General features: G+C 36.4%; 1 protein-coding gene across 4 annotated transcripts in view; it reads right to left on the reverse strand.

The window, feature by feature from the left end:
• Window positions 1–17829, reverse strand: part of NCOA1 (nuclear receptor coactivator 1) — a 200655-nt gene that overhangs the window by 72429 nt on the left and 110397 nt on the right. For all 4 annotated transcript variants that reach the window (XM_053924357.1, XM_053924356.1, XM_053924360.2 and 1 more), the window contains exons 4-5: window positions 9239–9344; window positions 1522–1688 (exon numbers count right to left, since the gene is read on the reverse strand). In XM_053924357.1, the coding sequence (XP_053780332.1) occupies window positions 1522–1688; window positions 9239–9327 (256 nt within the window). In that variant the 5' untranslated portion in view covers window positions 9328–9344. The remainder of the gene's footprint in view (window positions 1–1521; window positions 1689–9238; window positions 9345–17829) is intronic.

Below are 17829 nucleotides of genomic sequence, written 5' to 3' on the forward strand. Positions count from 1 at the left end.
TACTCTTTAAATAAACACAACGCTGCAAAGAGTGAAAGCTCCGCCGCCACCCCTCCTCTGTGCTTTGTCGGAAGTAACCAGTGGTCTGAGATCATGATCATTTCTGAGCATGTTTTTAAACTTAAACTACATAGATGTGATTGTTTTGTGGGTGTAAAGTAGTCTCTCATTGTGGTTTTGATTTGCATTTCTCTGATGGCTAGTGAAGTTGAGCGTGTTTTTCAGTTACTATTGGTCGTCTATATGTCTTCTTTGAAACAATGTCTATTTGTCCACTTTTAATTGGGTTATTTATTTGTTGTTTTCAATGTTTCATTTTACAGCATCTTGTTCTGGTTTCATGGATGAAATATCTCCCTTTTGTCTCAAAGGGGCTGTTTGGTTGTTCTCAGTTTTCTTCTGCTCCCTGTGTCATCTCTGCTTCCTCTGAGTTACCTTTTTTCTGTTTGCTTGCTTTAATTTGTTCTCTTTTATATTCCCGGCATTCCTCAAATATTTGGGGTTTTATTCATGTTAAAGAGTGAGGAACTAAAGTGCTAACTGGCAGCTGTGTGAAGAGTGGGGGCAAGGCGGAGAGCTGATTTTTTCATGTGGGATTGGTCCCAACTGTCAGTGTTTATGTGTCTGTCCTTATGTGTCTGTCCACTCAATTTCCCCAAACGAATCTTCCCACCTTAGGTTGAGGGACTGTGAGCCGGCTGTCAGGGTTTTGAGAATGACCAGGCGGGGAAGGGGCCGCATGCCTCTCACTGGCTCTCCCCTTGGCAGGCTCACACCACCAGTTTCTCCTGTCTGCTAAATAGACGGGTGCTAACTAGCCATTTCCCAGCTTCTAAAATCTTAAAATTAAATTAATCATTTTATAAATTTGTTTATAGTCTTCTCACACTGCTTCTATTAATCTGAAATTCTTTTGGGTCTAGTCCTTCTGTTTATTTGCACCCTTACCATATATTATTTTCTCATACGTTATATACATTTTTAGTACAAAATCACCCTCAGAGGCACCGTTTCTTCAGGAATCCCATGGGGCCAGGTATGGGAGTGTTTCTCCCAAGTGCTTTGCTTTTGCTCTGCTAGCCAGTCCAGAGGTTTTGTGGTATGGGGGTCTCTAGTATGTGGATATGGATAGTATAAATACAGATCATAAAAATACATCGGGGTCTTCCCAGAGCCCAGAGACAAGCTCACTATTCAGACAAAAGGACTTTCCACCACGGAGCTGCTGTCTTGCACCGCTAAGGCAGTGCCTCAGGCCCGACCCCACAGCCTGTGCTTCCCGACACCACGCCCTATGATCCTGGGTCCCAAGCCCTCCCAAGGCAACCAGTTCTCAAGTTAACTTAGTAAGCCGTTTTCTTATAACAAGAAGGCTCTCAGATTGACTTTCTAAAATACAGAGCATCTAAACAAAAATGTTCAATAAAATTATGAAGTTCACTGTAATTTCTTAATAAAAAAATAAAATCACACACTGACAGTGTCTTTAATAACAGAGCACTAAGCCACGGTTCCCCTTACCTTGTTCCATTCTCTTCATTAGCTGTATCTGATCGACTGTCTTCTTCAAAATCTTGCATTTGTCTGGCTTTACGCTCAAGCTGTCAATGTCACTGATGTTTGCAGACAGTAACTCAGCTAGCTCTTCCAAGTACTTATTTTCTTGTTCCCTGCGTCTCTTTTCAGTGCTGTTTCACAAAGAAAATTCAGTCAGTGTACATTTCTACCACTACATTTCCTCCTCTGATCAAGTATTTAATGTTTACACATTTAGAGAGAGCCCTATTTTTATCCAAGATACAGAACCAGATTTAGAAAATTTTAACTCACATCTAAAACACAGACACTACAAAACACCAAGGTGCAGAAACAACTGTGGCTGAAATACATAAAGCCAATGACTGCTGTCACGGAAGCATTTCCTCGGGATGAATATACACCGACTACTTTAACAACCAAAGAACACGGATATTAAAAGAAAGCTAACAGTACACATGCTACTTGCATTTGGAGTTATTTTACCTTCTAAACAATAACTCCTTGAAATAGAAAATCTGAATTTTCAAATAACTTTGTTATAAGTTAAGCAGGGTAGACTGTACAAGAGTTCAAATAAGTCATAATTAGAAATCTGATGAACTCTTGAGTCTTATAATGAACAGACTACAGTTGGCTTTCATCAAAAAGAAAAAAGTACCCATCCAAAAAGTAAAATAAAAAGAGTAATAAATTAATAATTAGAAACCAAAGTATAGAGAACAATGTCTTTAGCATACAACTTTGTTTTAAAAAATACAAAATATCATCTATTTATAAGTTTTCATAAATATAATAAAATGAAATTCTATCTTAAAACAAAATAATGAGAACAAAGGATAACAGTATAAACAGCCAGCACTTTACATTCACTCAAATGTATTGAATGAATAGTGTTTCATTTCTGTTTTCCCAGTCTTTACCCCTGGCTTACTTAGCCAAGTCATCAGGCAAATTGCTTTATGCAAGACATACAAAGACAATGAAGTATTACTTTGAAATGAAATTTTCTATGATCAAATTAACATAATAAGAAAGACTCGTTACAAGTAACTATTTTATACACATCAGTCAAAATCATTTGGCTGCATTTAAAAGTAGTAGAGAAAAGAGGTGAAAAGAGGGAAAATCAGTTGCTAAAAAGCTCATAACTGGCAACAATTAAAACACCATTTACTTTTCTTAATTAAAAAAAGACTACAAAAGTGACAGCATTTATATAACAATGCAGTAAGCTGAAAAGAACCAAATCAAATAATCAAATGTATTTACCTACATGAAACAAAATACTACTAAATGGTACATATCCCAAAACAAAACCAAATTTTAAAACTGTAACAATAACACATTCTGCCCTTATCTTTTTAATCTTATATTATTAAGGAATTAGTACCATTTAACTGAGTAAAACTCTTACAACTTTCACAGCTAATACATGTAGCAAGATTTGATAAATTTCACACCAAGGCACTGAAAACTAGGCATAAAGAAAATGAGTGACATGTATTCTGACATACACAGACAGGCTTTAGAGAGAACTCCAGCTGTGCAACCTGATAATGTTTTGGAGCACATGTGCTTTTAATGATAGAGAAACTAATTGACACTAGAGTTATTTAGTATATTCGGCCTACTGTCTGATGTGTTTAAATCTATGGGTCTAAACTTCAACATAAGTAAATCAGATTCTCTTGGTGGGGCCCCAGTCTATTTTTGACTTTAACTTTTGTGTAAAACCGAAGTGCTTGACACTTCATTTTATACCACTGTAGAGTAAAAGAAAAAGAAAATTGACAGAATGGGCAAAATAAGCAGGCAGAGAGGTGACAGGAAGCAAGAAGCTAAAAGTAATGAAATGGTGAAGTATCTATAAAAGGACTTAAAAATGAGACTAGGAAAGTCACCACGAAATGAAGTAACTAACAAGCAAGGACAGAAAATGAGAGTAGATATGTTGAAATAAAGTCAGGACTGAAGAAAGGGTGGAGATGACAAACACATTCTGCCTCAATGGAAAAGAAGGCTTTCTTCAGTACTTTGGCCCACCTACACTCCTCCTCCCACTAACCCACTGTATTTCCATTTGCACTGCACACATGCTAGTGAATGCTACTATGACTTAACTTCTCACGTATCTCTTTCTTCAATTCACCAGTGTTTTCAACAGATGCCCCTATACTTATTATGTGCCAGATAACTATGTACTATAATATACCCTGGGGATCCAGGAGTAAGTTAGACTTAGCCTCCCATTAGCTGGAAAACAGAAAAGGAAAAGGGCCATTATCACACTATGGTGACAAGATTACAATTCCAGAGAAAGGCACAGAGATGGCTTCTAGACCTAGAAATGAGATGTCTAAACCTAGTGAAAGGGAAGTGAGAGTGAAAATACCAAGTTAAAGAACCTATAAGTGGTTTAATAAGGCTGAACCCTAGATATAAGAAACAAAAAGGGCAAGAGGTCCTGGCCGCCTCACGAGGGCTCTTTTATACCCTGATAAAGAGCAGGATATGTGACTTAAAGGTCCCAGGTCAAACTTCCTCTGTCATTTACTAGCTATGTAACCCTGGACAAGACACTTAACAACTTCTCTAAGTTTCAGTTTCCTTGTTTGTAAAACAGGGATAATGACATTAATTACCTCCTAGGGTTTTGTGAGGATTAAGAAGATGATACACATATGCATAGTGTATGTGTGTGTGTAAAATGCTTGGCAGAGTTCCTGGCATACACTATTAGCTCAGTCAATATTATCTATTTCATCACTTTATGATTATTTATTTTCAGGGCAAGGGGGAGCCCAGAAGAGCTTAAGAATGAGCGGCACGGCCAGATTGGTAAACTTCTTGAAGACAGAAAACACGTCTCACACTTCACTTATATCCTTATAATACCAAGCACATGGCGCTGGTTGAAAAGTAGGCATTTTTAATAAGCGCTGTTGAGTTGAATTGGAAATGTTAAACAAGCATAAGGCACAGCTACACACCATCTTAAGATCAGCATTTTAATTCTCATTCTCCTGGAACAGTTAAGAAAGGAGAAGACAGCAAACAATCTCTGAGAAACTCTCCTGTCCAGGGCTATTGTACACAGGGCTGACAATACCCTGAGGTCTAACATATGTGCTTTATGATTAATAAGTTCACAGTCTGTTTAGGGAGAGAGAATAAAATTTAAAAAAAAAACAAACCTAAACACAAACTACTACTTCAAGGTGTTTCATGCACAAACTTAACCAGTTTCAAAATCTCAAATTTTTAGTTGACCATATCAAAAATATCACTTTTTTTTCCCTGAATCGTTGGGTGCTGCATTTTTTAAAAAAATTTTATTGTTATTCAATTACAGTTGTATGCCTTTTCTCCCCATCCCTCCACCCCACCCCAGCTGAACCCACCTCCCTCCCCCACCTCAGCAATTTTGAGAAAGAAGAACAAAGCAGGAGGGATCACCATACCTGATATCAAACTGTATTACAAGGCCACGGTAATCAAAACAGCCTGGTACTGGCATAAAAACAGGCACATAGACCAATGGAACAGAACAGAGAGCCCAGAAATAAACCCAAGTCTCTATGGTCAATTAATATTTGACAAAGGAGGCAGAAGCATAAAATGGAGCAAAAATAGCCTCTTCAACAAATGGTGTTGGGAGATCTGGACAGCTACATGCAAAAAAATGAAACTCGATCACCAACTTATGCCATACACGAAAATAAACTCAAGATGGATAAAAGACTTAAATATAAGTTGTAACACCATAAAAGTCCTTGAGGAAAACATTGGCAGGAAAATCTCAGACATTCCACGCAGCAACATCCTCACAGACACATCCCCTAAAGCAAGGGACATAGAGGAAAGAATAAACAAATGGGACCTCATCAAAATAAAAAAGCTTCTGCATGGCTAAAGAAAACAGCACCAAATTACAAAGAGAACCAACAGTATGGGAAAACATATTTGCTAATGATACCTCAGACAGGGGCCTGATCTCCAAAATATATAAAGAACTCACACGACTCCACCCAAGGAAGACAAACAACCCAATTAAAAAATGGGCAAAGGACTTGAACAGACACTTCTCCAAGGAAGACATACACAGGGCCCAGAGACATATGAAAAGATGCTCAGCATCACTAGCCATCAGAGAGATGCAAATTAAAACCACAATGAGGTACCATCTCACACTAGTCAGAGTGGCCAACATAAATAAATCCACAAACAAATGTTGGCGAGGATGCGGAGAAAAGGGAACCCTAGTGCACTGTTGGTGGGAATGCAGACTGGTGAGGCCACTGTGGAAAACAATATGGAATTTCCTCAGAAAACTAAAAATGGAACTGCCCTTTGACCCAGCAATTCCGCTGCTGGGATTATACCCTAAGAACCCTGCAACACCAATCCAAAAGAACCTGTGCACCCCAATGTTCATAGCAGCACAATTTACAATAGCCAAGTACTGGAAGCAACCTAAGTGCCCATCAGCAAAAATATCACTTTTTAAAAACTGAAGCCCACACTTATAAACCTGAAAAAGCTAATATTTGCAAATATTTTGAAAGCAGATGTGCAAAGATATCTGTAAGACGTTTAAGAAGAGAAAAAGTATATAAATTTTGATATTTGTGATGCAATTATAAACACACAAAAATCAAAGAGGATCTACACTTTCTTATTAAAACAAATAAGAAAGTTTAAAACAATGCGTGGATAGGAGAGCAATACTCCCAAATCATTAGACTAAATTGCAATACACTAAAAATGCAATAGACTAACTTCCTAAAAGCAGTAAAAATTCCATGGTACCCTGGACTACAGCTAACTAAAGATGGGCTAGACATTCGTGGGGAAAATTATAAACTATTACTGAAGAACAGTGAAGACCTGAGTAAATGAAAAGCCTTTATTATTATTCATAAATAAGAATACACTATAATCTAGAGTCTAGAAAATAAAAATGTCAATTATCCCTAATTTCATCTATAAAAGTAAATGAAATTCTAATCCAAAATCCTGGTAGGATTTTTTTCCACGGGAAACTTGAGAAGGGAAAACAATCCTGAAAACTATCAAGAGTGACTTGCCCTGCGGCTCCATATCCAGGTGACCGACTTAAGACGGTTGGGAAGCAGACCCCTGCCTCTGCAGGAACTTGGTCTGCAACAAAGGCAGCAGCACAAAAAGCAAGGAAAGGGGAGGGTCGCAAACACTAATGTTCTCATGGGAAAGGAAATAAAATGAGGTGCCTGCATCATAGCATACACAAAAATAAATTCCAGATTAATTCAAACTCTAAATGTGTGTTAGAAGAAAATGCATAGAAATACATGTAAGGCCTTAAGTAGATGAAACATTTCTTAGACAAGACACCAAAAAGCTTGACACATGAAAATCTAAGGTTCTAAGGCAACAGACATCACAGAGTTAAACAGACTGAGAGAAGTTATTTTCATCAAATATAAGCAAAAAACAGAACTAACTAGAAAATCAAAAATAACTCTTACAAATAAAAAGGAAAAGGACAAAGAACCAGCAAGAATATGGGCAAAAGACACCACCAGGAAATTCACAGAAGGGGAAGACATAATGAGCAATAAAAATAAAAATTACGATCAACTTATCTAATCATCAGGAAGTGTATTTAAAATTATAAGTCCACACCATCAGACTGGCAAAAAACTCAAGTGAGGAGAGAACAGTGTAGGTAAGGATGTGAGAAAAAAGGAACTTGCAATGTTGGCATTTGAAGAACATGTGGTAATTAATGACCTCAGTTAACATAAAAATGTGCACAGGTCCTAAAGAAACTCTTACGTATAAGACACGAGGGGTGTATGAAGATGTTCACTGCAGTGTTGGCTGTGAGAGCAAAAATTTGTGACACGAAGGTTGTGTATTGATAGGAAATGTCTATCTGTAGGGATATGGATTTTTCAAATGTGGTGTATTTGTGTAACACAAAATTAAAAGGTAGTAGGACTAAATAAATCTATGTACATTTACTTTTCCAGATCCATGCTGAGAAAACTATACTGAAGAAAAATACATATACAGTGCTATACAGTATGTAAATTTAATAAACATTCTATATTATTCACAGATAATTATATATACATAATTATTAAAAACAGATCGGGGAATTAATTGTAGATAAATCAATTTATTCATTAATAGCTTTATTCCTTTGATTTAAATAAGACTATATAAATATAAAACAATAACAAAATGCTAACAAAACAGCAAAATATTACCACTTCTATGTGGTGGGTATATACTTTTTTCTGGTCTCTATCCTTCTACAGATTTTTAAAATGTCCCAAAATAAAAAATTAAATGTAAAATACATTAATTATATTTACTTATTCTTAAGTTCTCCTTTAAGAAGGACTGACTTTGAATACAGACCTAGATAAAAACACTAACTTTGATCCCCCAAATCTGGACTGCATCTGGACACCCACATTCCTCCTAGCATCTGGACACTTACCTATGACTATGAACACTCAGGTGGCCAGCTCTCTATGACAGTCTGGACTGCAAGAGAAACAGTCACTCTTCTTTCTCCAGCCTGGGACCCTGGCACTCTCCTGTTAACACCCTCTTCTTCTCCCCCCATGAGAAACAAACATGTCGTCCAATGACGAGAGTCTTCTGCTGCTTTATTGTCTAGGTCAGTGATCATCAACTGGGGCCGTATTGCTCTCCCCGGCCCCAGGAGACATTCGACAATGTTTGGAGACATTGTTGGTAATTGCAACTGATAGGACATTTTGGTTATCATAACTGATATAAATACGCTACTGACATTACGCGGAAGCCACGGATTCTGATAAACACCCTACACATACAGACTAGGCCCCACAATAAAGACTTACCTGACTGACAGTGTCAAACAGTACGCAGGTTAAGAAACCTTGCTTTAGATCCCAGAAGATAAATAGAATAAAATCCCCACTCTTCCCTCAAAGGGCAAGCTACTCTTTTGATCTGATTAAGGTTCCTTCTCTATCTGGCATTTGTTAGAGTCTCCTGAGCAATAATTCTCTTTTAGCCTATTTAAGGTGATCATATTCTTTAAAACATACAAACATTTAATTCTACATCCTTTAAAATCTTGATATATTTCTTAGTTCCACTAATACCACAATGCTCTAAGACAGCAGTTGAAGATGTAAAACGGATTTACTCACTAATGACAAATACTGACTGCATCCTTACTATATACAAGCCACACACTGTGTTAGGCACTAGGGATAAAGTGGTGAGCAAGTACAGACAAGGTCCCTAACAAATGGCAGCTCAGTTTACAGTGGAGAAGCCAGGGATTCATGAAATAATCACACAAACTAGGGAAAGCTGAAATTATGGATCAGAGCTATAAAAATACGTGTGAGGCAGATACATGAGTGATAGGTATTTGACATGACAGTTATGAAGAGGAGGTTCCCTTTAAGGAAGCAATGACTAAGGGGCATCTGCGGAAGGTCTCTGTGTGGCCTACAGGAAATCTAGGGGGAGCAGGCTGCACTGGGAGAGGAGCACGGTAAGGGAGCTGGGGAAGCAAGAGAACAAGGTGAGTGTGCAGGACTCAAAGGCAGCCAGTAAACTTGGAGCAGAAGAAACAAAAGCTCTAAAGTGGCAACGAAAATGATAAAGCAGCTCTGCCAGGAACAGACTAAGAAAAGAGTGTTCCTACCTTGATGCCAGTGTGTCACATGGCGATCCTTTTCTCTTGTGTGAGTCTGGGTTAGCAGGGTCAGATGAACTGTCCCCAAGGCCACTCATGTTGAAAAACTTCACACCTAAAAAGAAATGACAACAATAAGAAACCTATCCTGATGAAAGCCATAGGGGAGGACGAAGCTCCCTTCTGTTAGAAAATACTAAACATCGCAATCTCTCAACAAACAGGTCACTACGGCCAACACAGAGGCATCTCCGTCTAGATAAAAGCAGAGGGGCATCAGCTCTTCAGTGTTGCTACACTTTCTTTTCTGTATCTTTAAAATGAAATTAACAATTCTTTGTGAAATCATACAGATCAATCAGGATGAAAATATTGTTAGAATAATGAAAGAGATACTGAGATTTTTCCCCCCACACTTTCTTATGTAAATGTAAAAACTAAATGTGTAAGTGGGAGTTAGAGAAATTATTTTTTATATTTATTTATTTTAGACTCCACTTGAAAAAGGATTTAAAACAACTTTTATTCATAAGGTTTGAGATTTTACATTGATAGAAAAATAAATAATACATATACGATCAAAATTAAAGCAATGAACTAGATTTGGTACTTACCAACTTGGAATTCTAAACTCCTAACCTTGTGTTTATATAGTTAGGCAAATGTTTAGCTATGGTAAGATCTTGGTACAGATGCCAGAGGACACAAAGCCAATTCTCCTAGTTTGCCAGCCAGATCTCTCTCTCTCACACGCTGTGCCAGTTAGTGACTGCACTTAGAAATCCCCACTGATCTGTCCCTATCAACCACTATTCTCTGTAGAATCTCTGGTGAAATCCTATCCCAGAATCCTATTCCCAACCTTATATTCATTACTACTTCTTGGATTTTATTAACGACAAACAACATTTTATCCATTCTCTTTCACTCCATCTATCCTTGTGAAAGAAAAGTCTTGTTAAATGGAAAAAAACCTTAAACTTCTCCTTAGATTAAAAATTATTAAACAACCACAGCACTGTATATTGACAGCTGCGCTTACAAAGTTTATTATAAAGAATTCTGAGATCCGTAAGAATGTCTCACATGGCTTTAAGAAGCATGTCTGAGGAAATCCTTTTGCCCCAGCGCTAAACCTGCCCCAAACAGACAAGCTGTGGTTAAGCCAGGACTTAAACAATGCCTTTCTGACCTCAAAGCCCATGCTTTTAACCAGCATGCTCCAGTAGGGGGGTCCAGTAGCTTCTACCACAGGGAAGCGACATTTGAGCGCGAATGGCTTTGCTGCGGTTTATAGGATAGATCAGAAGTATGAGCAACTAGAATTGAGAAACAAGATGAAAGGTTCCATGTTAATCTAGAATGAGGTTTGGTTCCGAACTAGAGCCCTAACAGTATATGAGACTGAAGGAGGGGACAATCCGAGATCTCCCGTTAAGGAAGAACTGGCAGGACAAGGACACTAATTAGAAATCAGGAGTAAAAGAAAAGAGTAAAAAAAAAAAAAAAAAAACTACAAGATTGTAATCCTATGAGTTGGAAATTTTCATGAATTGCACTTCTAACATGGAGACATCAGAAATATGTCTTTTTGGTTGCAAACATCAAGATTTGTCAATTTTTATTTTCTACATATTTCTAAAATCCACCCCTTCCTCATTCTCCTCTCATCATCTCTTGCTAGGCTACTCAAATAGCTTCCCAGACGGCCTACCTGGGCCACCAGAATAGGCTATCAAAAATTAAGTCTGATCATGTCACTCTCTTGCTTCAAACCCTTCACTAAATCCTCGCTGGCCACAGGACAACATTCAACTTCCTTAACATAATATACAAAGTTTTCATCAGCTCTTATCTATTGTGTTGTCTGTTATAGAGTTTGGTGAATGAATCACCAAACATCCGTGCAATCGAGTATATATATATGTTATAAACATAAATAAACATATAAACTATATACTATAGGTATGATTTATATATTGTTACATAGTACATATACCTATATACACACATATAGATTATACATATTAATTTTAGTTTCAACCCAAAGGAAAGACTTTAAAAACAAAATCCTTAGTAATATTTCATGTTCCCAGTAAAGGTAAATATTAGTCAGAAAACTTAAAATTTGTCTCAATGTAGGTACCTCAATTTAGCAACAAATATTTATTGAGCTTACACTGTATGCTAGTCTCTATTCTAGGTACTGGGGATACAGTTGTGAATCATGTTTATAAAAATCACTGTCCTCATAGAGCTACATTCTATTGTGAGGGAGAGAGAAAATAAATAAAATAAAGAGTATATTAGAAGGTGATCGGTGCTATGGAGAAAAATAAGGCAACAATAGAGGCTTAGGTGTGCGAAAGGGGAGGGGCAGCAATTTCAAGTAGGTAGTTTGGAAAGGCCTCACTGGGCAGGTGAGACTGTGAGCAGACTTGAAGGAGGTGAGGAAGAGGAAATGGTACCAGGAAGAGGAGGGTTCCTGGCAGGGGGAAAACAGCCGCAAGGCCTAAGGCGGGAGCATAACTCCGCTTTTTGAAAACATGAAAAGGATCAGTGTGGCTGGAACAGGGGAGCGAGGGAGTAGGAGATGGGATCTGAGAGACAGTAATAGGCTATATCATGTAGGCTTTGGAAACCACTCTAAGGGCTGCAGCCTTACTCTGAGTGAATTAGGCAATCTTCGGAGGGGTAAGAACAGAGGAATGACAAGATCTGATTTTCATTCTAAGATTTCCTCTATGAAGGATAAATACAATCTTTCTTATCCCAATAATTTGGTATCTAAGTTTCCAACTGCTAAACAAGTATTTCCATTTGGCTATCCCACTGTGAGCTCAAATTTCAACATGTATAAATACACAATGGACTTTTAAGTTCCAGATTTCTAGCAACGATAAATAAATGAGATGAGCTGCATTATGGATTAATGTCATCATTTAAAAAAACCTGTTGAACCTCTTGTCAAGGGAGAGAGGAAAGGTCTATATTAGGAAAACAATGACAATTTAAGGTGGACAACCTCAATGCAAAGGCAAATATACCCAACTTGGCAACAACACCACTGCCACAAAAAAGATGTTGAAAGACCCAACATGGTTTTTTTAGCATCCATTCTGACACTCAAATACTAAACAGTAATCAGCTAAGTAATATATCACTGTAATTAATAAGACTGCTACTTTTCTTTTTTTAAGTATATTTTATTCATTATGCTATTACAGTTGTCCCATTTTTTTCTCCCCTTTATCCCTCTCTGCCCAGTACCCCCATTTCCTCCAGCACCCCCCCTCCACTTAGTTCATGTCCATGGGTTGTGCATACAAGGTCTTTGGCCTCTCCATTTCCTATACTGTTCTTAACTCCCCCCTGTCTATTTGTACCTACCAATTATGCTTCTTAATCCCTATAAATTTTCTCCCATTCTCCATCCTCCCCCTCCCCACGGATAACCTTCTATGTGATCTCCATTTCTCTGATTCTGTTCCTGTTCTAGTTGTTTGCTTAGTTTGTCTTTGTTTTTTTTAGGCTCAGTTGGTGATAGTGGTAAGTTTGTTGTCACTTTATTGTTCATAGTTTTGATCTTTTTCTTACATAAAGTCCCTACAATATTTCATATCATAAGGACTTGGTGATGATGAACTCCTTTAACTTGACCTTATCTGGGAAGCACTTTATCTGCCCTTCCATTCTAAATGATAGCTTTGTTGGATAAAATAATCTTGGATTTAGGTCCTTGCTTTTCATCACTTTGAATACATCTTTCCAGCTCCTTCTTGCCTGTAAGGTTTCTTTTGATAAATCTAGACTGCTACTTTCTTTGCTGATTAAGAGACATAAAAATATAAATGAGGTTAACCAAAGATCACAAAGCAAAGAAGCCACTTAATTTTGTTTTCAAACAAAAGTAAAATGTAAATATTTTAAAATTTATTAAGATAAAAATGAAATTATGTAATAAATTTATAATAATGAAAAAGCATCAACTCTAAACTTTTCAACGAAAGTGGAAAAGAAAAGAGAGAAGAAAATGATAAACATGAAAGATAAGACTTTAGAGTTTGCTAAAACACAAAAGAAGAGTCAGCTAACTCCTACTTCACTCTCAGGGGCCCCTTCTTGTTTCCTTAGCTGTCCAGCTTCTCTATCTCCAAAGACATCAGGTTGTACCCATCTGGAATTCTACTGGCTCTCAAAATACTCCTAGGCATGTATTTCTTAATAAAGTGTGATATAAACTATATATAAATTATAATTCTCATTTCTCTTCTCTTCTGGATTGTGAACTCGAAGCCAGTTACTAGGTCTTTTGACTGCATATCCAATGCCTAACATTATGCCTAACATATAGAAGCCAAGTGATTAAATTATGTCACTAATATATTTAAAATTTTTAAAGGATATTTAAGATTTTTTTTTACGGTTAAATCTTTTTCTATAATGGAGAAGTTGAGCTTTCTTGAAATTCTTATTCCCCTGTTTTCAATGGGGGGAAAAAACACAAAAACAAAAAACTGACCTTCCTGGTCTAGAAATTAGAGAACATCTCTATTATTTTGAAAAGGTAAAGATCTACTATTTTGGAGAAACCACCTACAATACTTGATAGCACTGTCAAGACACAAAGACATGTTACAGGTATACAACTGTCAACATAAATAATACGATCTCACAAACTAATTTTGAGCAACAAAGAAATCTGGATTTAAAATGAGATTCCCCATACTGAGCTCCCCTCAGACTACTGGCTGGATATTGACATCTGCTAAATTTATCTGAGATTCAGAGACTGAGGAGACATCAGATAACAATTCGAGAGTAGCCAAACCGGCTGACCTACCAAAATAAGAGCCAGTAGTAAGAAGCTAAGGAGAGAGTCACCAACAATTTGCTGATGATTCCAGTATGAACTGCTTTCTATTTACAAAACAATAAACAGATAGTGGAATGCAAAACCTCTCATGAGTGAAAACTATTATAGTTGTTCTTTTTGTGGAATGGCTTTATATTTCACAGTACGAGTACTTAAATAAGGTTCATTAAGAAATGCTGGTTTAAGGAAACCAATTTGCATATCACCTTTTAAAAAGGGATAAGGTTTCTAAGTAAAAGTACCCTGTTCATTTAAAAAAACTTGCTAAATTATACCCAAACAATCTCATGCAATCTCTAGAGAGCAGTTTTAGGAACTGGAAACCACATCTATCTCTGTTCAAATGGACCAGACCAAACCAAAGAGGTGGGGCTGAAGAAATAGGTCAGTGCTTTGTATCTCACTTGAGTTACACATTTCTGCATCAGAAATGTGTTACTCATCTCCCAGAGTTAGCTGAAAACAGCATAATTTGAAAAATAAGTAACAGTTAATAAATAACTGTAGTAATATACTTTAAAATGCTTAGCAGGCAATTAGCACAGAGAAGCACAGGTGAGAGGGACAGTCTGCAAGCTAACCCTCCCCAAGCTGACAGCGAATGAAGACTGTCTCACAGGAGAAATGAGCAAGAGCTCCTGCACTGGGCAACGGCGGAAGAAATGTTTCTTCTGCAGAGGCCGGCGGTGCGATGGGTAGCATGCCTGACTACGTATGGACCAGAAATGTTTCTCGACCTGGAGTTTTCCACACCTACAGTTCTCTGAAACAATTTTTCAATTTCGTCTTTTCATTTCAATGACAATTAAAAGAAATCCTTCTTGTGTGTTAAGAAAAAATGGGGACTTCAGGATTTTCATCGCCCTTTTTAGGGCTGTATTTTCATTGTTTGGATATACCACATTTTGCTCATCTGTTGATGGTCATTTAAGTTTTTCCATTTGGGGACTATTTATCAATAATGTTGCTGTGAACATTTAAATGGAAATTTTTGTGTGAACATGTTTTCAGCTCTCTTAAGTATATACCTATGGGTGGAATTACTAGGTCATACTATAACTCTCTTGAACTTTTTGAGGAACTGCCAAACTGTCTTCATAGTGGCTGTACCATCTCTCACCAGCAATGTACAAGCATCTCAATTACTCCACATCCTCACCAAAAATTGTTATTTCCTATTTTGCAATTTTATTTTCATTATAGCTAACCTAGTGGGTGTGAAATGGTATCTTTACACTTCCCTAATCACTAATGACATTGGCCATTTGTGTATCTTCTTTGGAGAAATGTCTATTCAGGTTCTTTGCCAATTTTTTCAGTTGGTTTATTAGTCTTTTTATTGTTGAGTCTTAAGAGTTCCTTATGTTTGGGTACTAAACCCCTGTTAGATACATGCTTTGCAAATATTTACTCCCATTCTGTGGGTTATCTTTTTATTTTCTGTATAGTGCCTTTCAATAAATGAAAGCTTTACATTTTGATGAACTCCAACTTATCTGTTGCTAACTTTTCCTCCTTGGTTTAATCAGTACCATGTCTGGGCTTCCTTAAAGGCAGTTTCTACTGATTGCTGCTTTTCCATATTTTTGCCATGTTTTTGGTTTCTTCGCATACCTCCTAATGTTTTTGTTAAAAGACAGGCATTTTCAAGCTAACGACTGAATAAGGATTTCTGTAAACATCTGGAAACAAAAATCCTCTTTGAATCCATAAAGCAAGGGACCAAAATTCCAATGATGGGTACGCCTAGCCCCTGCCCCCATAAGTGTCCACCAATATCTTAACCATTATGGTCAGAAATAGAAAGCTAAGGCAAAGAAATGGACTTAAAGTAATAAATTCTTAAAAATGAGGATATCATTTTATTTATTTCATCAATTCTATAAAATATCAAGTTTTTCTAAAAGTGTTTTCTATAAAAGAAAATCCTGTGCAAAGTCCTTTGAATTTATTATGCTAACAAAGACATTACGAAGGGTTGGGTAATGATTTCTAAAAGTATGTAATGTTTGAAACAATTTACTTAATATATTTATGTTTACTACTAAAAGCTTATTCCACAGATTGAGATAATGCTTTCTTGTATTTATTTTTTCTAAATGGAAAAAATGTAAAAGTTTGTTTTTTTAATGAACAGATATATAGGAAGAAAAGGAAAATCAAATTAGTTTTTTAAATTTAATATTTTAAAGTCCTCATATTAAGTTTATTTAAAATGTAACTTTTTAAAGATAAAAGGTAAACAAATGCATTTGCCTTGCTAAAATACCCCTATAGGTATTAATTTGTTATTGTGAAAAAATAGAATATGAAATATTTGTGTAGCTATCTTATTAAAAGAATTTGGCAAAGATACCTTCAACATTTCCTTGAAAATCTATAAAACTCATTAGATGATTCCAGTTATCTTAAAATGACATTGGGTAATTATAGATACATTGTACATGTCTTCCAAAAATCAGTTCTACATTGTTCTAATTTGTGAAATAGATGTTGGGATTTCTTTAAAAAAATTAAAACCAGTCTTCCTGACTACAGCTGTCTTTATATAAACAATGAAATAAATATTTGATATTTACTTGTATATACATAGAACACAGTCTAGCAAAAGGGTAACAACCTTAAAAAAAAAAAGAAAATGATGACCATAGAGACAAAATTAAGTGATAAAAACTTCAATGTCTCTTTCCACCAACTCCACCCTCTTTCACAGATTCAGACATTAATGAGCAGAAAAACAGCTAGAAGCTGGGGAGAATAAAAATCAGCATTTGACATAGATAATCCATAAATGATTATCCAAAACCAAATAATCACATTTATTACATAAAATCACTCCAATATCTAAAATAATTAAGCCCCTGATCAGAAGTTGTTCAGTTTCCCTCAAATATTTCAGAAACTCATTTCAGAATACAGTATGGTTAAATATACGCATATAAACTGATAAAGAAAATAAGTATGTTGAAAAAAATTTTTAATCCTCACCTGAGGATATATTTATTGATTTTATTTTATTTTTTTAATTTTTATTGTTATTCAATTACAGTTGTATGCCTTTTCTCCCCATCCCATATTTATTGATTTTAGAGAGGGAGGAAGGAAGGGAGAGAGAGAGAGACATAGATGTGAGAGAGAAACATCAGTTGCCTCCCGTCCATGCCCCTGACCAGGAATCTAACCCAGAACCTCTGGTGTATGGAAGATGCTCCAACCAACTGAGTGACCCAGCCAGGGCAGTATACTGAAATTTGATCTTAATGTTATAAGGTAGCAAAAGTACCAAAATAATAGAGCTGCATGGTCAAAATAATTAGCAAAAATAATGCAAATATATTTTGAGGTCATTAGAAAATTATCAAGTCAGGTAAACCTCCAGTTAATTTCAGGGTCATTCCCTCCAACTGAAGAGGAAAGGGCATGAATAAAATTAAAATACAAATCTACATGGTACAATCTTCATTGCCCAAATTTATAGGAAGAATATTCATTTTCAAAAGCCCAGCTTGAAACTTAAGTCATATCACTTGATTCAAATATATTTGTCAAAAGCATTATAGTTACCTATTAAAAAATGAAAAAGAAGTCTCCAAGCATTTCAGGTGAATATCTGGTTACAGAGTACCAATACTGCTCAATGACCATATGAATGTGTCTGGCTATAACTCTTCCAGTGCAATGTGCCCTGTATGTGCCTCAGATTCCTCATCTCTAAAATGGATTA

This window comes from Desmodus rotundus, chromosome 5 (assembly GCF_022682495.2).
Source record: "Desmodus rotundus isolate HL8 chromosome 5, HLdesRot8A.1, whole genome shotgun sequence".
In the NCBI taxonomy this organism is placed as follows: Eukaryota; Metazoa; Chordata; class Mammalia; order Chiroptera; family Phyllostomidae; genus Desmodus; species Desmodus rotundus.